We start from the raw sequence: 22968 nt of genomic DNA on the forward strand, positions 1-22968 counted from the left end.
ACTGAGCAGGTGAGTAGACATTTCCATTTACTGGCATGCAAATCAAGGGCACTGGAGCTTGGTTTGGACTTGGTTTGATTTGTGGGGGGGGGGGAATTGAGAATTTGATGGGTGGCAAGCATAACTAATGCCAGGAGAGAGGTAGTAACCTACCCTTGCAGCTCGATGGAGGTTGTTGATCCTCTTCCGCCATGGCACACTGGTCCTCCTGACAGCTGCTGCCACTGCCTCCCAGGCGATATTGGTGACCTGCTGCTGGTCCTCCAATGGGGAACAGGGTGCCCCATCTCACATCACCATGGTCAAGAAGCCTGACCAGGTCGGCATTCTCAAGACAAGACAGGTCTGCGTGCTGCCATGTTTGTGTGTTGACTGCAGTGAGTGTCGAGGGAACATTTACAAGCATCTCCCGCTTGTTAGCAGTGAGAAGCTGAGGCATGAGTCTGGCGAATCAGACGGCGAGACAGCCAATAATCATGAGGAGCTTGTGGGGGATCATTTCCGGTACTAAGTGCAGTCAAATACGAGCCGCAATCTCGCCAATGCACCCATCGAGAAACACCCCGCCACTCGTGTCCAAAATGACACTTGGAAATGTTTCAATTAAATCACACCCAATTCTTTTCCGAAAGCTTATAACCCTTTAAATTTCAATATTAAACCTTGAATTCCTGAATTCAAGCCAATAATGCATATGTTAAACAATAGTGATCCCAAACAGATTCTTGAAGGGTATCAGATCCCACTTTTTTTTTTTAAATTTATGTTTAAAGTACCCAATTATTTATTTGTCCCAATTAAGGGGCAATTTAGCGTGGCCAATCCACCTAACCTGCATATCTTTGGGTTGTGGGGGTGAAACCCACGCAGACAGGGAGAGAATGTGCAAACTCCACACGGACAGTGACCCAGTGCCGGAATTCGAACCCAGGTCCTGAGTGCCACAGTCCCAGTGCTAACCAATGTGCCACGTGCCACCCCAGATCCCACTTTCTGCCCACCTATGGAAGTTATTTTTATTCCTACCTTCTGTTTTTTTGTTTCATAACCACCTTTCAATCTATTCTGCAACCTGGTTCCTGATTCAACTTGTCCTTATCTTTGTTATGTGTCCCTTATGCAAGACTTTTGTACATCTATGTCTACCCCATCCACTGCATTGCCCTTGTCTATTTTTTCTGTTATATAGAATCCCCAGCACAGAAACAGTCTAATTAGCCCAACTAATATATGCCACTGTTTAAATTAAGGATTATGTTCATTACTAACTCATCTGCTTAGCTGGGAGAGATGTGGTTTAAAGTACCATTCATCTATTCTTGGGTAAGAATATCCTGTCAAAGGCCAAACTTATGAAACAATCTAATACCTTAAAAGTAAAAGCTTAAAGGCATTAAAGAGTACTTCAGTGGGTAATAGTACTGTAAAGTATATTTTAGATATTTTTAAAACACCTTGGGCGGGATTCTCCGTCCCCAGAATCGCCAAACGTGATCGGGTGGAGAATCGCGGGTCTGCCAAAAATCGAGTCACCACCCAAGGAATGCCATGCTCTGATGCCTTGATAGTGGCATGAATGCGTCTACACCACACGCCGGCATTCTCTGGGCTTCTCGCGATGCTCTGTCTCCGCCAGGTGGAATTACCGACGGCGAGGTTCACTTGAGGTATTGAACATTGGCAACCCGGCGCCATAGTTGCTGAGACAGAGAGAGGAAGTACAAAAAGTGTCAAACATCGCTACAGTGTGCTGACAGTTGTGTCGCTGGCCAGGGGGCATCTACCATGGCCAGGTGGGAGTCGCAGGAGGCAGCCAGGCGGTGGACTATGGGGTCGGGATGGCCGGGCATGGACCACCATTGCCGCAGCCTGCAAGGCAGCAATGCGGCTGTGCACACCACTGACTACCCACTGTTAACTTAGCACCATGGATCATATGGGTGCCTCACCAGACCGAGGTACTCTCTGGCCCCAGCCAACCTATCAATGGGATGAGCGTGCTCCAGCGGAATCAGTGCCATCTCTTTGGCTGGGATGAGGGTGTGTGGAGAATAGTTTGCATATATGCAGCTCCTGCTTATGAGATTCTCCAGTGCCAATCCTGACCCCGTCGTATCAGACGGTAGCATGCATTGGAATTGCACTAGTTTCACATGGTGCCGGTAGCCAGCCTATTAACATGTCCTCAATTGTTCTGGGACCGGAATTGCTTTTGGGGCCATAGAACACTCGCGATTCAGTCCTGGCATCAGCACTTTAGTCTCTCAGACGGAGAATTCTGCCCCATATTTTGGAAGTTTCAACTGCGGAGAAACAAAATGGCAGACAAGCAGGTTCAATGATCCAATAAACACTTGATTGCAAAATGTGAAGGGCAGCACGATGGCACAGTGGTTATCACTGTTGCCTCCGCAGTGCCAGGGATCCGGGATCAATTCCAGCCTTGGGTGACTGTGTGGAGTTTCCACTTTCTCTACGTGGGTTTCCTCCGGGTGCCTCGGTTTCTTCCCACAGTCCAAAGATGAGCCTGTTAGGTGGGGTTATGGGAATAAGGACTTATGAGGACAGGGACAAGTAGGTATGTGCCTCGTTTAAGCTCAAAAATATTGTATTTTTGAAATGAATGATATGTTGATTTTGGGGTCAGCTTGCAGATAATTTGATTGGCAGGTGAAATGAAGATTTTCCAGAATTTTGGAAATGATATGTTCTCGAAGAGAGAACTCAAATAGAACAGCTTAAGCTTTATATATCAGTAAGAAAAAGAGAATAAAATATGGGAGATCAAAAATATAAATGATCCGAATGATAAGAATTGTTGCTCAAAAACAGTAAATTTCCTGAGTTTTTTTAACACTTGTCACGGATCAGTGTAGTTTGATTTGTTTTTAATTTATTTCTCTCTGGCACTGCTGCAGCTCCAGAGAGGAGTCAGGATAGGGATGATCAAGCTGGCGAGTCAGTACTTGGGAAGATTAAATTTGCCTGGGAAATTTGGCGACGATAGAACAAATCAGCCTATGATTAAAATGGATATAAGTGTTAATTAAAATGTTGTACAGAAGTGCAATCAGGTGGGTGGGTGTCAGCACACATTAAGCATGAAAGGAGGTGTGTGATGCATGTATGAGATAATACAATATTTGCACATTTGGTTCCTTTGCTACTTTTTGCTCAATACGCTTGTTTGGCAAAACACTAATTTTTTTCTACAGGCAATCCATCACTGGTAAAGCTTTTCTCCCTCCACTGACTAAAGTGAGAGTGGAAACCAATGTCCCAAGTATAAGCAGCAGACTAACACTCTAACTTTGTAGTCGGTAAGTCAACTCGAGATGAACTGAGCTTGCAATTCAATTCAGCAAAACTGAAAATATGCTTTGTTCAGATGACATCACAGGAAGTGATGGTCCATAAAGCCATAGAATGATAGTGTTTTTTATTCCTTCACAATGAGGAATATTGGAATAGCAATTAAAGAAAAGGTGTGACTGATGTATACTCATACCTGCGCAAATGAAACAATTCCAGTTTATTTCAAATAGTTTGGGGGTTTTCAGAATTAGCCAAAAGTTTGATTAAAACTTTGTAAAATACAGAAAAGTGGGAATTCAATGCTCAAAATTAGAATTATCCAATAATTCAAAATAAGCAATACAAGGTGAAAATTAAGTGCCAAAAATTGAATTATCAGACTTCTTCAATTAACCAACTGTAATTTGAGGTTGAATTATAATTGGGAATAAATACAGAAGTATTTCGATAATGTAATGTTCCACTAATGGATCACTGCAACTAGAAACTAACAGCTGAGTATAAACTAAAGACACAAGATTGGTTTCCCCAACAATATAATTTATATTGCAGGTCCCCAGGACTTTAGAAATACCAGTAACAACTTACACTTTATAGAACACCTTCAATGTGATAAAGAATACCAAGGTATTTCACGGGAATCTTATCAAATAAAATATGACACATATATTCCCGTGGCCCTTAATTTCTTTGTCTCTTTTCCAAAGAAAAGTCACACCTGACAGGTTTGCAATTTCCTTCTATTAATGTAAAATAGGTGCCAGCTTCCTCAGCCACCACATTGAGATATGGGGTCTGCATTTCAATATTTAGAAAAATACAGCGATATAAAAATCTTACTTTGCAATCGGGTTTTCTTTTATCTCCCCAACCCTTACTTGCTGGCCGCCAGGAGGAGGTGTACATCTGTGGAAATATGGGTATGAGGTCTACGCCAACAGGTGGAGGAAATCCATGGAGGGGATGCATCATACAATCCCACTGTTTTTTAAAAAAATGCATAATGATTATCATGCTTTGTTTCTAGGAAGGTAAGTTTCATTAGATATAAATTACAAATTAGTCCACTTAATATAGTTTGCTTTATCCCACCCAAAAAGTTCACCTCATCGCAACATTGCTTGGCTTGTGCTGTCAAGAGTATTCATACTGAATATTTATATTCTTAGCGAATGTATCAAAGTTAAGTACAAACCATTGGGACACCATAGATTCAAAACAGATAAATATAACAGTTGTAAATTCTCTTGATAAATAATGGAGTGAATTTTTACTTTGACCACTGGGCAGAAAGCGGCAACTAGTGGATTAATCACTCCTTTTACACACCACCCAATTTTTACTTTTATTAATTTCAGTGGAAATGTGGCAGTATGCAAACTGGGCAGCTTGTGAAAATTCACCCCGAGTGAATTCTGAAATAATTTTCAGCAAATACAGGTTCAACTATCTCTGTCCACCTACTGCACTTTGTGTGATGTATGTCAGTGAACGATTAATATTGTGGAGGTCCCATTCTTTATTTGACAACAAAAATGTCAAGATAACCTTTCATAGATACCTGACTTTAAGTGTTATTTATTCTACCCAGGCTTCAAGGACAACTGAACTTTTCCTTCTTTGCGATCGTTGAGAACAAAGGTATATTAAAAGCAACAAATACTTGAATACTTCCAAGGAAACGGTACACAAAGGCCAACTCATACTGTGAGCTGATCAATTTTTCATATTCTGATGAATTCATGAAAAGCACTAGGATAAAGTTAGGATAATAACTTGAATTCAACAGCATTTTGCACATCTGAAAAGGTTAGTGAACACCACTGCACAATTGATACAAAGGAAGCACCTATAACATTACAAATGTTGGGCTAATCTAAAATACTATAACACAAGTGCTGTTCAACTGCTATTAACGCAACAGATCCTGAAATGCTACCATTTTCAAAGTAAACAGAAGCTTCTGTTTTTACACACTAGAGAATTTTATTAAAATTAACAAAGAAAACCTTAGTTGATGTATCCTGAACAAGCGGAGTGAGAAGACATCTTTTACGGTCTACTGATAAGCCTTGTGCTAATAAGGCAAACCTTCACTGGCAATAATGGCTCAGAGGGTAGCACTCTTGTCTCTGGGTCAATATGTTCAATTCCTATTCCAGAGACTTGAGCACAAAACCTCCAGTGCGGTACTGATGGGTTTTGCTGATGTAGCCACCTAAAATGGCTGATTCCCTATTAATTTGGCCAAAACCCGATTTAAAATAGCTAACCGAAAAGGCTGATGGGAAAAGCAGTCAACAGGACACAAACGGACAGCTGCAGACAGAATAGCGTATTCGGCTCTGGGGAAGTCGGCCCAGATCGATACTCAAGACTATTAGCCACGTGGCGGTATCAAAGATACCTGGCGACTCATGAGCAAAGGTGACATAATCAGAGGTAATAAAACTAAGGCTAAAAAGAGCAACACTGAAGAGAGGTGTTGCCTTTCTAACGAGATGTGAAACCCAAGACCATACCTGCTGTCTCAGTTTGATGTAAATGTTTCATAGCAATATTTCGAAGAAGAGCAGGGAAGTTTGCCCTGATCCCTAATATTTATCCCTCAACAGCATTGCTAAAACAGATTATCTGGTCATTATTACATTGTTATTTGTGGGACCTTGCTGTGCGCAAATTGGCTGCAACCTTTCCTACATTACAACAGGTATTCCACTTCCGTCTGTGGATCACCTCTTGATGTGATGGAGCGGCTGCTGCACTCCAACGATCCCATGAGTGATGCCGGCGGGAGCTCCTTGTGCCGGGTAGGTCCAGTCATGTTGGCAAGGTCAGGAGGAAGTGCTAGACAAAAGTCCAGACGAAAAGGTCCTGAATGTCAGAATCAGCATTGAGGACTATCTGTCTCACCGGCTGAAAACAAAGGAGGTGGCTGAGGTCGCAATGGCATCCTGGACTGACATGTCACCGAAATCTCACCACCAACCCAACAAGATCATGTGGACGATGACAGCACCCCCACGATGTGGTATCAGCTGAATGGGCATGTACCAGCACAACCAGTGCCTTCTTGTTGGCTTGGATAAGTGTGTGTGGGGATTGTAATGTATATATGCGGCTGCAGCTTGTCAGTCTCCAGAGTGTCAATCACGGACCCGGCAAATCGCATACTGTTTTCATTGGAATCGAGTGTGTGGCGTTGGTGCTAGCCCCTCCGCAGTCGCTGAATCGGTCCAGGTTCGCCGGCAGTTTTGCTGTCATGAAAATCCATGAATCCTGCCCAGGCACCTCACTTAGGGCGGGATTCTCCTATATAGTATTCGGCGATCCAGCAGAGATCCAAGGTCCCAGTTGAGTCCGTACTCATGTCTGCTAAAGTTATCTTGCGGCGTGGTACATTGGCGAGACCATGCGGATGCTGCGCCAACGGATTAAGGACGTCGCGCGACAAACACTAGGCAGGAATGTTCCCTTCCAGTCATTGAACACTTCAGCAGTCAAGGGCATTCAGCCTCTGATCTTCGGTAAGCATTCTCCAAGGCGGCCTTCAGGACGCGCGACAACGCAGAATCGCTGAGCTGAAACTGATAGCCAAGTTCTGCACACATGAGTACGGCCTCAACCGAGACCTTGGATTCCTGTCGCATTACACTCACACCCCACCATCTGGCCTGGGCTTGCAAAATCCTCCTAACTGTCCTGGCTTGAGACAATTCACACCTCTTTAACCTGTGATTATCCGTCTCTCCAGTCGCTCCATCTGGACCTGTAAAGACTTAATTACCTGCAAAGACTTGCATTCAAGTATCATCTTGCATCATTGAATTTGTTTATTTGTGTGTTTCTGGAACCCACCTCTTCATTTACCTGATGAAGGAGCTGCGCTCTGAAAGCTAGTGATTCAAAATAAACCTGTTCAACTTTAACCTAGTGTTGTCAGACTTCTTATTGTGCCTGCTGGAAAGATTATCGACTTATTGAATCAGTGTTGAATATCGACCTCCCACCAAGTCATTGCACGATCTAAAGGTCAAAAGGAAGACGGTCAATGACTTATCCCTAAAGCAGCCAATCAAAAGAGAGGAGTTCCAAGGACAGCTCACAACCAGTCTGGCAAATCTTCACATGTCCGATTCAATTCAAGTTAGTAGAGTCTGCTGTAATATACTCCAAGGCACCGACTATTGAGTTTGTCACCTTCATCACCAGGATTGGTTAGATGACAACTGTGCTAAAATATGTGACCTCCTCGAGCCGGGCAGAACAATTCAAGGTCGCAAGTCAAGAAGGTAGCATTCCAACAGCTCAAAGCTGACACCCAAAAACAAATGAGAAGGCGAAGGACACGTGGTGGGAAGAAAACATCTGAGAGATCCAGTGATATGCTGACATCATGACATGCAAAGCTTTTTTAAAGAAAAGAATGCCATCTACAGACCAAGGTCAAATGGACAAAGTCACTTTCGCTTAGAGGATGGTGTTTCTCTTCCTAAGGATGACAATACCATTCATCAACATGGAAGGAAGATTTTCATTAACTCCTCATCCATGAATCCACAATGGGAATTGATACTCTCCAGGTTAACCCCAGGACCCTGTGGTAGAATCAATGGGTAAACTACCATTGATGGGAGAACTGCAAAAAGCAACTAAACAGATGAAAAACAACAAAGCCTGCAGCCCCAATGGAATTCCAGTTGAGGTCTTCAAAGAGGTTGGTTTTTTGCTCACATCAAAACTCCAAGCACTAATCGTATGGAGTTTGGAGGTAAAAGACCTTCTCCCCCCTCCCCCTCACCACACACCATGGCACCCTGCCTGCCACAATATCAGGTTTTTGCATCATATTGTACGCTTTTGAGCTAATTAAATAAGCATGCGTAAAGAAACTCATGCCCTTGGATTTGCCTGCAAAATTGTGACTTCACCGCTGCCTCGGCACGGACGCTATTTTTAAAGCGCACTAGTATGCACCTACAACACTCTATGCAGCCCAGGACTGCTTTACAGCAACAAAATAGCCCCAAAAGCCAAGAAGGCTACTTCCACAAAGTTCAGCGACACCTCCATGGATCACCTACTGAATGCTGTTGAGGCCCCATGCTCCGGCTGTAGGTCTACCAACCTCACCACTCCGGCTTGGGACACGATGACAATGGTGGTGTTCAGTTGTTCAGTGCCAACTTGGCACACACTGCATGAAGAAGATGAATGATCTCAACCGTGCTGCCAGTGTACTTCATTACTCTTAACTCTTAGACTCACAAGCCCATCACACAGTCACATTCATCTCAAACACTGCCAGCTCAAGGAACATCACCGCTTACTCTCTCATACACAGCTCCATCGGGCTCATATACTGTCAAGCTCCCATCTTCATCTATCCATGGCAGCACTCATCACACACACATGCCAGGCATCCTCATCTGCCTTGGCTTGCATCTTGCCTACACTCTCTCCATCTGTCTTTATGCAAGGACATGCTCGCACACAACAGAGGTCACAGAATGGGAATCGAGTGGATGGTATGAGGATCCTCATTTCCTTTGAGGAATGTGCCATCGCACTGGCTGAATCAACTGGCCTGTGGCAGTGGGGAAGTGGACGACGCACACCCAAGTGAGGATCTTGCACCAACTCAACCCACAACGCCATTATCCTCTTTTCAAGTCCTCTGCGCAACGCTGATTTTCTCTCCTGTCTTTTGTAGCTACCTGTGGAAATCACCTGAGGACACCCACAAGCCAGGCCCACAGCTCCAGTTCTGAAGACACCTCAGTGGAACCCGAGAACAGCATCTTTGAAGACCCTTCACAGCTCTCACCCACACCCTCCACCAGCACAGAGACACATCTTGGTGAGACCTAGATCTACAGCAGTCTGATGTTCACAATCTGGTGAGCACGGCACATAATCTGGTCCACAGCAGGCAGAGGCAGGGACATCAGAGGTTGCCAGGACTCCGAGGACTGCTGGAAGCCATGATTGTGCTGGATCCAAATCAGATAACGAGCCTTTGGGCATGTTTACCAATCAGTTGCGTGAGCTGCAGCAGCTGTCAAGGGAACATCAAGAAGGGATGAGCTGCACTCCACAGATTGCAATGAATGATTGCTGGAGCAGCACGGTAGCACAATAGTTAGCACAGTTGCTTCACAGCTCCAGGGTCTCAGGTTCGATTCCCGGCTTGGGTCACTGTCTGTGCGGAGTCTTCACTTTCTCCCCGTGTATGCGTGGGTTTCCTCCGGGTACTCCGCTTTCTTCCCACAGTCCAAAGATGTGCAGGTTAGGTGGATTGGCTATGCAAAATTGCCCTCATTGTCCAAATAAATGTTGGGTTAGGTGATGTTATGGGGATAGGGTGGAGGTGTGAGGATAGGTGGGGGTGTGAGGATAGGCTGGAGGTGTGGGTTTAGGTAGGGTGCTCGGACCAAGGGCCGGTGCAAACTTGATGGGCTGAATGGCCTCCTTCTGCACTGTAAATTCTATGATTCTATGATGTAAGAGTCTGTCTATGTTCAGTCTGAGATGATGGTGCCAACATGCCAACACACCAAGGTCAACACTAGCATGACATCAATCCGGCACTGCCTTGCTGTAGACCTTGCTGGCTTCCATCAGTGGCTATATGAGAGGGGGAGGGACCAGATCAATCTCACTCGAGCTGTCCTTTCTCCTCAAGGAATCAGCTGGAGTCCTCAGGCACCCATAGGGAGAAAGATCAATGGGACCATTCACCCAGGTGACTCCTGGAGTGCAAATCTAATCCCAATCCTTTCTTCCTGTGATTCCATCAGTTCCAGAGAACAATGAGGACGCACCTGCCCAACAGGACACCCAATGCAGGCCAGAGGATACCCGTCAAAGTCGTGACACACACAGGGCGTGGCAGTCAGCAGGCTGCCTCCACCTCCGCTGTGGATGTTGGGAGCCACCAAAACATAGCGGTAATATTTGGAACACTGCAGTGGCACAGGTGTTAGCCACATTGAGTGCTGTGTGTACCCTCACCTTAACACTTGTTGTGGTCAGTGATGCTAATTTCAAACAGTAATATATTCCGCTCAATGGAACATTTAGAGCAAGCTCTGGAAGCACATATTTTTGCTTGATGTTATGGTGAGGAAAGCAATTGGATAGGGGCATGGATGTAGTAAAGCTCTTGTGAACTCTTTATTTTCAAGTAAATGTAACTTTGAGGGAGTCTGCTGCAATTCACCAGGAAGAACCATGATGACGAACTGACTTTGATCAAGAGGTGTAACTTATGGCAGGCAACATTTAGAATCTCATCATCCTCAGATGGTCCATATCGATAGAAAGGGGAGGATGAATGCAGGCCAGAATCCCTAACTGCGAGTGCCAGATGTCAATGTAATTGAGAAGAAGGAGACACGGAGACTCAGTTGTGTCTTAATGGATATCTGGAAACCTGCAACCTGTCTTTAGCAGTCTTGGCTCAACTGGTGCCTCTCAGTATGAGGTGACACAAAAGTGCTGTGCAGTTGCTGGTGTTGGATCTCCTCGGGGTTTGTCACATTAAAGATATGCAGTTACAAGCCCAGTGAGGATAGTAGAGCAGCTGCTCAGCAGCCTCTTGTAGGCCTCCATCGCGACTGGGATGTATGAGGGGTATGCAACATCTTCAGATATGTGATTCGGGAACAACTTACTCCTGTTAGTAACCCATTTCAGGAAGGATATCTTATCTCAAAGTTTCATCATTCTTCAAAGGATCAGGGCAAGTTGAGCCTCAAATGTAAGTATTCACACTCAAAGTGAAGTGGATGGTTGAAATGAGAGGATAGCCATGCTGGTGTTCATGTGGGTCCATGGTGGAGGACACATGTCCAAGAGAATAATCACTACCGCTCCTCACCCTCCTCCTGGAATCTGGCGGACCTCACATGCATTCCTGTCTCATCTGGCCTGCCCTACTGCCTCTTCCCTGCAGCCACTGCTTCCTTGACTTCACTCATCCCCTTCGATGTCCTCCTCATCTGAGCAGATCTGCAGCTCCAAATGCCCAGCATCTGGAAACTCTCCCTCCTTTGCTTCAACAGGTTGTGAGGCGTGCAGAAAATATCTGTGATCCTCTGGGGACTGTACTGCAGTGACCAGTCAGATTTGTTCAAGGGTGAGAATCGCATTTTTAAAATGCCGAAGTTGTGCTCCGCCAATATTCAGATAGTGGCATGAACATCTTTATACCTTATCTCAGATGCAGTTTGTGGCCTCCAGATGGGAGTCATGGGCCACATTCTTTGCGGGTCCCCAAGGAGACAACTTTGGATACTGTGTTGTCCCTTGAAGATGTCCAGGATCTAGACATCTACCCAAGATTTAGGAATCGTGGACGTTTCTCGGATACCTCACGCAAACCTACAAAATGTGTTTGTTGTGGTTGCACATTGGCTGCATATTCAGCGAATGGAAGCCTTTCCTGTTGCTGTATTCCAGTGCCTGCTGTCACGCAGATCTTATTGCCACATGTGTGCAGTTGATGGCACTCTGCATCTGTGGGAACAAGGAAATTGCTGCAAAGCTCAGTGCGGTGGCATCCTGGCTTGTTTGGACTCTTACAAAGTGCACATAATGATGGGTCTGGACAAGGGAGGCCTGTTACCTCTTGCATACACTTGTGTGCAAGCTTGTGGGATACCACAGAGGTCCATAGCTGATCCTTGGAAACAGCCACTGGCATAAACTTTCAGGGTGGCTTTGGCATGATGGTGGACCTCCTCCCTTTGACAAGCATGGCTCTCCTGTCATCTTCTACTCCTTCTGTCCTTCCGGCATATAATTATGCAGGTAACAATCATTGTAGCATCCATTTTCCTGATGTTCTTTTTCTCATTATGCTGCAATAGGAAGACATGGGTCAACATGAGCCTCCAAAGGTCCTATTTCTTCCTAAGACAACAAATGAGTCGCTGTGGATTAGAGAGATTGGTACATGTGTGGCAAATATCCATCCCTGAAATCCTGCCTGGCACAAGATGCGTTTCAAGATTACCCTCGTCAGGAAAACACAGGTAGTTTTAAATGATCTATATTTCTATTATTAAATATTAGAAATAAGGTATGGATTTCAGTGGATTTAATTTAATGGTTATGTGTAAGAAGAGAAAAACTCTAGTTAGATTAATGTTAGAAAAAGGGGTTTGTGTGTGTTAGTTTGTTCAAACTGTGTTCCTACTGTGCTAAAAAAAGGTTTATGGCACGAAAAGTAAACTTGAAGTTGGAGAAATAATGAGCTGTTGCTTAGCAACCAGGGGCACTCTAATCCTCAACCCCATTATGATCACAGTGTGTCCATGGCCCAAGTGGAGCTTTCCTGTCCCCATTTTAAGGCCCCTAATTTAGAAGCACTCACACCATCCGTCCCTCCATCCCACCATGAGACCTTCACATGCCCATACTATCTTTTACCCATCTATGAGCTGCAGGTGCCTCCCTCGACTGAGTCTCCCATTTGCAACCCATGAACATTCTTGAGAAGACTGCATCCCACACCATGCCAGCCCAACATGGAGGATGCTATGTCCACGTCCTGCAGATAACATTCTGGCCATGACTGAGACCGGACAGTCATTCCCTCCTCCTTCCTGGACTGATTCTTGGCAAGATAAGTGACGTGATGTAAAGCACTTCCTCCGTTCCCCACCTTCCTATTTAGGCCCATAAGTCGCAGAAGTAATTCTGTTAGAGACTCTCTCCCCATTCAGGTGCATATGTATTTATGCATGCAAAAGACTTTCCCAACATTACACAGCGGACACTCTTGCAATAGTTTCTACTCACGCCCGCTGCAGAAAGTCCCAGCGAGTGACCATTTGCATTATCAAATATCAACAGCCCTCTGATGTCAGTATTAAATGCTGTGTAGATTGAAAACTCTTTAATCTCTGTTGCCTCCATGCGAAAACAAAACTGACAACCATAGACACACATGATCTACAGTTTATGCATGGCTGCCCACTCTGCACCAGATTTGCACACTACTCTCAACCTCTTCAATTCTGTTTACAAGAGACTTGGCTGGTCCTTCAATGTTGCCAAAACAAAACTTAATCAACCCACATCTGGTCAGCCAAATATTCCTTCTCAGAGGAGAGCCTCTGTAATTTGTTTGTCACTTTCGATGTCGTGGCAGCCACCTCTCTCAAAAGGATCTCTCAAATGAGTCTAATGCACAGTTGTTGCACAAAGCCCTGCACCCATGCACATTTCCCTGTGCTCAGCCGATAAGGCGTTGTCTAACACTCTGGGCGAGCTTCTCCATTTCTGAGACTAAGGGCTGGATTCTCTGATATTGTAGCTAAGTGCCGACGCCGGCGTGGAAACAGTGGCATTTTATGACACCAAAATCGGAGCCGAACCCTCACCGATTCCGGGACTGGTGAGGGGCTAGCAACGGCGCAAGGTAAAACTCCCGGCTCCTGAGCCAAAAGTGGACGGACAATGGCCGGGTCCGTGGTCGTGCATGCGCACAGCGATGACCTGCAGCGGTCGCGCCATACATGGCGCCAGCCAAGCTCGGAACCGACCTGCCAGATAGTGCCCCCTGTACGCCCCTCACCACCCTCCACCAGTTCCCCCCAGCCACTGCCAAACCCTCCCAACTAGCGTAACTGTGCCCCCCCCCCCCCCGGACTGTGGTAGCACTGGACACAGTTCGCAGCCACCACGTCAGGTTGACGAAAACTCAGAGTACACATGCCCTGCGCCGTCGGGAAGTCGGCCCATCCGGGGCAGAGCATCGGAGGAGGGCCTTAAGGTGATGTTGTGAAGCGATCCCAACGGCGTGCAGCATTCCCCCAAAATTGCTGTTTTGGAGGGGGCGGAGCATCTGAAAACAGGTGCCGTTCCCGATTTCGGTGTCAAAAGGAATTCTCCGCCTGATCGCCGATTACGGTATCGGCGCTGGGCAACGGAGAATCGCCCTAAGTGTTGACGCCAATGGAGAATCCATGACTTTATCGATAGAAAAATCGGCACCCCACCTGGACCAATTCTGCTACCGTACAGGGGCTAGCCCCGGTGCCGCGTGGAACGCCACAGATTCCCATAAGAAACGAGGGGGGGGGGGGGATTCTCCCGGGGGGGGGGGGAGAATTCTCCCGGTCCGTGATTGACACTCGCAGCGCTGACAAGCTGTAGCCGCACCTAAACTATACACTCCCCACACACAGACACTTACCCAAGCCAAAATGATGGGACAGGTTGTGCTGGAGCACACCCATACAGCTGATGGGTTAGCTGGGGCCAGAGGGCAGCCAGGGGGGTGCCCCAGGGTTTAAAAGGGCTGTTAGCGGTGTGTGCAGCTGCACGGATGCCTTCCCAGCTGGAGCAATGGTGTTCCATGCCCTTCCACCCTGACCCCACAGCCCACCTCCTGGCCACCCCACACTACTCCCCCAGCCCTGGCAGAAGCCCCCCATCCAGTGGCATGTCTGTCGGCAAACTATGGAAATGTTGGACACTGTCAGTAACCCCTCTCTCTCTCTCAGCAGCCACAAAGCCAGGTTCACGATTTTTGAAAGCACAAGTGAACCTCGCCGTCGGGAATTCGGTCCATCGGAGGCGGAGAATTGCGGGTCGGGACAATTAATGATATGCAAACGGTGTTTTAAGTACGTGTGGAGTGAAACGCATTGACGCTGTTTACGAGGTTTCGGAGAATCATGATTTGCCGTCAAATCGACGCCTGCCGCAATTTGTAAGCTATTCTCCGCCCGATCGCACTTGCCGATTTCGGCGTCAGCTAACAGAGAATCACACACTTTCTGTGCCTGATACTAAAGACTGCAGTACCCCAAGCAATAAAAGAACTTTGTCTACAGTAGAGCATATTTCCCACCTGTTAAACTTCACCTCGCTGACACATTTTTTCATAATTAATAAGACTGAAGTTATCGTAAGATGTACATAAGCTTAGCGATGAAAAACCTTTTTTGCATGTATTATTGGAATGTTAACAAGTTTTTAAGTTGGCATCTCTTTAAATACCAAAATATTGTTTGGTAGCTTTAAGAAATTACACAGAGTTAGTGTTGGGTTACACCTACATATTTGAGCTTTAATAAGTCCAGCATTAAGAGTAAACAGAAGCCAAAATTGGGATGTAGATTGGCTAGAAGCATGTCCTGAGGGTTAGAATTGTAAGTAAAGGGTACAAGATAAGATTAGTATATTGTAGGGATGCACTCTTTCCATTCATCAGGAATTGTAGATATAGAGTTTAAAATAAAGTTAAGTTGTAGGGAAGCGAGAAGACTTTCCGCAGTGGTTATGTATTGCAAATATTTGGTTAGAAGTTATTATTTGTTTTGACACAGGTGCATGACTTGGGCTGAATATTGCAAAAGTTGCCTAAAAAATGGTATAAAACCAGAACACATGGCTTTGTACTTGCCAGGAGACATCATTCCTCTCAGGACAGTTGCTGAGGGAGCTTTTGCTGGGACAGTAGTTGGGAATTGCCTGGGGCATTATCAGTTGATGGGTAAGTGTCATAGGTTAAAGGATATGCTGTAAGAAATCCAGATATAGGCTAAAGGATTTTACAAAAGAAATGCAGATTCAGGTGAAGGATTTGTCATATGAAATCCAGGTATAGGTGTTGGATCAGTATCAAAATCCAGTATTAGGGCTAAAGTAATTAGAAAAAGTGAAGTCTTCACCGGGAAGCTACTTTCAACTTGAGAGAGTGCGGAGTACTCAGCAGCAGTTATAAAATATGCAGCTACAGGTGCTGAGACAGATTGAGAAATTAGAGTTTGGGCTTTAACGGTGCAAAAGGGGTGTTGCATGCATGTCAGAGTTGAATTGACAAAGTTAAGATTTTGAAGAATGTTGTAAGTCAAGAGACCAGGTACAAGGAACCAAGATGAGAAGACCGCAGCAGTCCCAGGATCCAAGGGTAAAACACTGTATCGTGCCATGCCTCGATACAGTGGAATGTTTTGTTAGGCCGTCTGTCCAATAAACCTTGTTAGTTTGCATTCTAAATTAGTCATTGTCCTTTTCCCCAGTCAGGCTATTCCCAGACAAGAAACGTCTTACTCTGGGGTTTAGAAAAAGAGTCCAAACCCCAACATACCCATATATTTATAAGTCACTGAAACTTGCCCACTGCCCGCATTCTCACCTCACTGTCACATTCTATTAAGATCACGTGAATAACCTAGGTACCAGAACACTAATTTAGTTGAATACACAGTATCCCTGAAGCCCTAAGTAAATAATCTGTCAAGAGCATTGTAAGATAAGCATCTTCGGCAATGTAACAAAGATGTACAATAAGATTGCAACAAAAATCTAACTATGTTAGGGCTGCTGTAAGCTTGTTAGCATAGTTACAGTTCCAATAGCACACCATAAGTGTGCATTGTAATAAAAGTTTCCAAATGTTACATTTCCTGAGGTAATAATATAATATTGAATCCATGATTCAAAACCAGAACAAAACGTCTGTACTGGGCTATGCAATATCGCTTGTTTCATAAATATATAGAATAATAATTAAGTTGGATTGATAGAAGGTTTTACTACAGTTGAGAAATTCTGCTGAGCATAAATCATGTGCAAAGGTGGAGGAGGAAATTTGTCACTTCAATCCTGCGAAGATGTCAGCATCTGAATCGTTAACTCATTCAAAATATGTATATTGTCCTTTTAATACAATTACAAATGGTTCAAGTGCTTTGAGCCTAAGCAACTGTTGCTACTATAATGTTCTGACTACAGTGGCAAAGGTTTTATTATATGGGAGTAAAGCAGTATTTATGATGTCCTGAGGTAAATGCTGCCAGAAGAGATAATGATTTAGATCATTTTTCATGCTACCATACTTGGAAATTAGATCACCCCCATACAATACAATTTATTTATTTTTCCTAAAAGATCAGTGCTTAAAGTTAAAACAAATTCATAAGCTTCATGTACATAAGCGTCAAATGGAATCAATACAATTTAACATTCGTAGGATATTTCATAATTACGTTGGTGCTTGTTTCCCTGAACAATATATTAAACACATCATGCTTTGTATTTGTCCATCTATTATCCATCACAGACCATCTAAGCACTTCCATTCCCGACGTCTTCATCCTCAGCAGCTGTACGCTCAGGTCAAGTCCAGAGTGCATCATGCTTAATTCAGCCCAGCTTCCTCTTTACATTTGATCCATCACTTATACTGCTTTCTCTCAAAGATCCATTATCTCACTTCCTCCTTCCAAAACATGTTATTCAGAACAATGCATCTCACTTCGTGAGCCATACTGAAATAAAAACAATAAAATGCTGGAAATACGCAGCAGGTCTAGCAGCATCTGTGAGAGAGACAGAAAGAAAAAAGTTATAATTTCACCTTCGTGTTTCTCTCTCCAGAGATGCTGCTATACTTGAGTATTTCCAACATTTTCAGTTTTTATTTTAATTTCCAGCAACTGCGGTATTTTGCTTTTATAAGTCATGCATTATCATCATCTTTCAAAATCACCCCTTTCCCAGAAAATTGATTTTAAAGATTCTCTTCATCACCTTCAATTCCCTCCATGTTCTTGCCCCTCTCTACCTCTGCAATCCACACCAATCACATAACCTTCAGTACGTACCTTCCGTACTATCAACACCAGTCTATTTCACATTCCTTGTTCCCTCTGCCCCCTATCGCTCCTCCTTCAGTAATTTTAGATCCACCCTAATTTCCACACACAGAATTCCTACAGCACAGAAAAAGAACATTCAGCCCATCAAGTCTGTACAGATCCTCTGAAAGAACACATCACCTAGACCAATTCCTCCACCCTATCCCCATAACCCCACCTAACCTTAACATTCTTGAACACTAAGGGGCAATTTAGCTTGGGCATTTCACCTTTGGACTATGGGAGGAAACCAGATCACCCGGAGGAAGCCCACGCAGACATAGACAGAAAGTTCAAACTTCACAAAGACAGTCACCCATGGTCAGAATTGAACGTGGGACCCTGGTGCTGTGAGGCAGCAGTGCTAACCACTCTGCCACCATGCCCTCCTCATTTTCAGCACTCAGCATCTTCACCTTGTCCCTTATTTCCCTTCCTTCTAAAACCTCCTTAAGATCTTTCTCTTTCATTGTGCTTTCATTCCTTCCTGACTTATTTCCTTCTCTCTTTTTCCCATGTGACTCCATGGTCAATGACTGTTCAAGATCCAATAGAGTTCTCTAATATAGCTGTTCCCAAGAGGCAGTATAAAAACACCAACAGTTGTTGATAATTCAATACCAAGAAATCCATTAAACAAATATAAAAATAAAAAATACCAGGATATGTAACAGTAATAGTAAAGACATACAGGCCAAGTATCCTTTACACAAAACCCTCAGGGCTGATGACATTTTGGATTTTAGATCATTTTGGTTACCGAATACTGCATATAAACCTACAATACAATAGTATACAATAGTTAGCAGTAAATAAAATAGATAGAAAAGTAAGATGCCTCACTGAATAATAAATACAGGGTACCTGTAATAAGTTTCTTTTTGACATATTCACCACAAAAATCTCAAGGTACATAGTGCTGACAAACAACTAAACTTCCCATGTTGAAGGTCAATGTGGATCACAAAGTGTGTGATATTTGGGCGCGTTAGGTTTTTGGATTTATGTACAAAGGATACTCGATCTGTATTTTTTTGTCAGTATTGCAAACAATTACAGCTCCTAATGTTAAGATGAATTGAAGAATGAACAATAGTATATTGTTGGGCGACTTTCTTTTAAAGTCCTTGTACTGCCATATTTTCGAAGAGTATCCCTTGTGTAATCACACTGAATTATGGATTATGTTGAAATTTACTGCTTTATCACATTCCGTACCTGCATATTTGGAAGTGGGAGCTGGGGAACAGCTGGTTCTGGTGCAGAAGGCATCACCATCAAAGGGATGAGAGAATCGTAAGGGACCTGCCAGCCCGTTGGAGGTTGTAAAAACTCAGGCGGACTCTGTGGAGAGGCCAAAGGAAGGAGCTGGGGAGGGCCAATTATTCTGAAAAGACCAGGTACAGCTGGAGCAGTCCAAATCCAGGGAGGTGGTTCTCCATTCATCTGCCAAATTTGAGGTTGTCCTTTTGATCGTGGAACTGGAAGCATTCTACACCTTACATCCCACAGTCCCAGAGTGTTGCTTTTTAGAAACATTGTCAATTGATGTTCAGCATGTACAGCGAAGATGGAACAGAAATTCTACACAATGGGACACGGGAATCATCAACCATTTGTACTGGCCTACCAGATGGTCATCTAATTAAAAAAAAAGAAGAAAGTATTATTATCTACCTATTTCCTTTCGGCAAACAAAATTCTTCCTGAGCCACTTCTTGATTTATTTTCAAATGCTGTGCAATGTTTTCCGTTCTCATGCATAATTAGCTAATTCTAATTGATCTCATGATTTCTACTTGTTGAGAATCAAAACAAATTTCTTTCAAATACATATGTAGATGAGAGGAATAAACAGGGAATGAAACAAATTACATTCAAATAGGATTATTCGAAAATTCAATAAAAATACTTTTTTGTTTCCATTCCAAGTACTCCTTCCTTCCAGTCACAGCAAGCAATGAGTTTATGTTACTACTTTGGAGATTTTAATAGGATTTATATTAAATTGTATAATTTGTAAATAATGTCATTTGAGCCACTGTGATTTCAAACCACAACAGCACCAGTACCTCTATTTTTAAAAGGGTGACTCCCTTCCCCAATTCAAAGTTCAGTTTGGGATTAAAATAATGTTTGGTACTGCTCAAAATATTTCAATAGCCAGATTTCATTCCAAAATAAATCTTTTAAATCCTTATGGAAACTAGCATCCATCCTTGTGCTGACAGTACTGCTTGAGCCTTTTCAGTCACACTGTCTATGAAACATTGCCGAGACAAGAAAATTAACAAAGTGAACAAGTGCAACAAAATAAACAGCGTTCTAAAAAATAAACACAGTGGATCTGAAGATGGTTTGAAAACAAAACAATGTAATTTTACGATTGACGATGCAAAACAATGCAGTTGTTTTCACCAAACATTCACACCAAATATCAGTCATAGTTTCACCCAAAATCTGTTTTTTTAAAGATCAGCACCATCTGTAAAATGTCATACTTCACGACCATTTCAATGTAGCCCTCCCACACCTAGAGACTGCATCCAATATTCTTTAGCGGTACAAGTCTGATCAGAGTCCCAATGGGCGTGCAATACATCACATTTAAGGTGATTTTGATGTTAAAATATGCCAGTTTTGTAAATGAACATAAATAGCAATTTATCGAATAAACTAAAGCACAAAAGTTGTCAAGGTGCAAAAAATGTACGAAACGTTCAGCACTGGCATTAAACAAATACAATTCACAAAACACAACTTATTGAAAAGAGATGCAGTACAAGCAAGCGTTAAAAAAAAGACGCTTTCCAGGCAGCGGTGCGGGCTCAACCCCAGAGTTACTGACAGGCAGCCTTTGGTGTTCAAGCCTCCAGCAGCTGAAAGGCAAGTTGTTGATTCCGACTTGAAAACACGACGGGAAAATATCTTTAGTTGAGAAAATAGGCGAGTGGGGCACACATGCGATGAACGCCGCGAGCGAGGGGATGCGCCTGGCAGCTTTTTTGCTCCTTAGCCAATTTTGAGCGGTACCCAGTCGTTCCCTGGAAAGAGAAGATATAAGCACAAGCCGCACGCTCGGTGGCTGGATCAAACTGACAGCATCCTATCTGAGCTGCAAGCAGCTTCGTGACTGCAGTGAGGGGGGCGGGGTGGCCGTGGAGAGAAGGAGGGAGACTGAGGTTTACCAACACCAAGTGCTGATGTTTTAATTGTCGCGGGGAGGCAGGTGCTGCTTCGTGGTTTTATTTTTGGCGGCAGGGTGAACGTCGCACAGGCAGGCAGCCCGTGTAAAATGCGGCGGGGAGCCCGCTCTGAATAATTATCAATCACCTGGAATCGCCGCGCTCCATTTCCCCTCCCCGGACGGCGAGTCAATCGGTGTACAAATCTTTTTTTTTTAAATCCTTCGCTCACTTTTCGCGGCACTGCCCCTGATGTGCGACACGGGGGGGGGGGGGGGGGGGCGCCAAAAATACAAGTTTTGGGGGACTTGACATTTTTTTTTTTTCTTTTGGCTGGCGGGGGAGGGGGGTTGCAGAGTCGCCTTCATTCGACAATCTGAGGCGCGCAGACGAAGCGGACCTGTGAGGATTGGGGTGGGTATGGGTATATCTCTCTCGAGTAGAGGACGGGGAAGGGAGTCACCAATATACCCAGCAAGAGAACACGTCAACCGGGAGGAATAAAGAAAAAGGGAGGAGAAGAAGAAGGTGATAATGAAGCAAAAGTGAGTTCTTACCGCGAGCAGAGTCGCCTCTCCTCTTCAACGTGGTTCCCGTCTGTCAAATGCAAAACAATTTATTTTTCTTACCTGACAATCAGCGTCTCGTGAGAGAATTGTGTCGGACTCTCGCACAACACCCCCCACCCCCACTACCACCAAGGGGGTCAGTGGTATAAAAGAGTCTCCCCACTTGGCCAAGCTGGAAATCCCACTGAATGGGATGTGATAGTTTATGGGGAATCCGATGAGTGGGAAAGATAACTGGTTCCCCCTCCCCCTCCCCCCCCCCCCCCCCCCACCCGAATTGTCCAGGAGGATAGCACAAGTCAGTTTTAAATCGGGTTGGTTCCTCTAGAATCCCGCTCGCCCAGCTCAGAGCAGCGGCAGCGTCTCATGTCCGGTGTGTGTGGGGGTGGGGGGGAATGGAGATGATGATCGTCTCCAAGCCGAGCTCCTGCCCTCTCCTAGCTCACAGAACAGCTAAACGCCGCTGCCACTGTTAGCACTCTGTCTGAAGGTACCGCTTGCCACACACACACACACCAAAAAAGGCATCTCGCGTTTTCATATCTGGCCGTGCTCAAGCAGAGCTTTGCTGCAATTTGGCGAGTGTCACTTCATCTATTCTACTCTATCGCGATAATTAGAAAGGAAAGCAGGTCAGGGCTTTTATTGATGAACTGATTCTGGGAAACAGGTGCACTCAGGCAAGCCGCCGTTCATGTGGGGCTGCGCTGACTTGAGTTTGCTGCGTGGAGGGTGGGTGGGATATAATGTAACCATAAACTTGAACCGCTGAAACACCGGGGGGGGGGGGGGGGGGGGCTACAGTCACTTATTCCTTTTTTTCACGTTGTTTGAATCACTTTCATTCTTCCAATAGTTGGGAAATTACGTTATCGCGCAGTTTAGTTGAAAAGGACAGCCATTGGCAAAGCCAAAAGGACGAGTACAGGGCCGTTGAATGATTTTTATGAGCCATCGACCAAGCATCTCCGAGCTGGAATTCAAATCGCATTTTTGTAAGCTGCTGCATTAAGCAAGATAATTTGAAGCATTATGTTGAGTTATCCAGTAACAATCACCAGTCAGGGAAACGATGAAATTGCACCGGACCTAACAGAACGGCTTGAAGACATTTCTAATGTTCTGAAAGTTCCCAAGGGTGACAACTTTTCTATGATTCTCTGACCACATTTTCTTCCTTTTGACCTCGGACATATTGTGCAATATGAGGATTCCACAAAGATTCGGAAAGACAGTATT

The 22968-nt window shown here is 44.5% G+C and overlaps 1 protein-coding gene across 5 annotated transcripts in view; it reads right to left on the reverse strand.

Moving 5' to 3' along the window:
- Positions 1-21957, reverse strand: part of tcerg1l (transcription elongation regulator 1 like) — a 1041679-nt gene extending 1019722 nt beyond the window's left edge. For 2 of the 5 annotated variants that reach the window (XM_072479166.1, XM_072479162.1), the window contains exons 1-3: positions 21790-21957; positions 19194-19616; positions 4156-4296 (exon numbers count right to left, since the gene is read on the reverse strand). In XM_072479166.1, the coding sequence (XP_072335267.1) occupies positions 4156-4296; positions 19194-19514 (462 nt within the window). In that variant the 5' untranslated portion in view covers positions 19515-19616; positions 21790-21957. Of the gene's footprint in view, positions 1-4155; positions 4297-19193; positions 19617-20758; positions 21076-21789 lie in introns of those variants that run through there. The other 3 variants (XM_072479164.1, XM_072479163.1, XM_072479165.1) reach the window with 3 other exon arrangements.
- Between the last annotated feature and the right edge of the window lie 1011 nt (positions 21958-22968).

This window comes from Scyliorhinus torazame, chromosome 16 (assembly GCF_047496885.1).
Source record: "Scyliorhinus torazame isolate Kashiwa2021f chromosome 16, sScyTor2.1, whole genome shotgun sequence".
In the NCBI taxonomy this organism is placed as follows: Eukaryota; Metazoa; Chordata; class Chondrichthyes; order Carcharhiniformes; family Scyliorhinidae; genus Scyliorhinus; species Scyliorhinus torazame.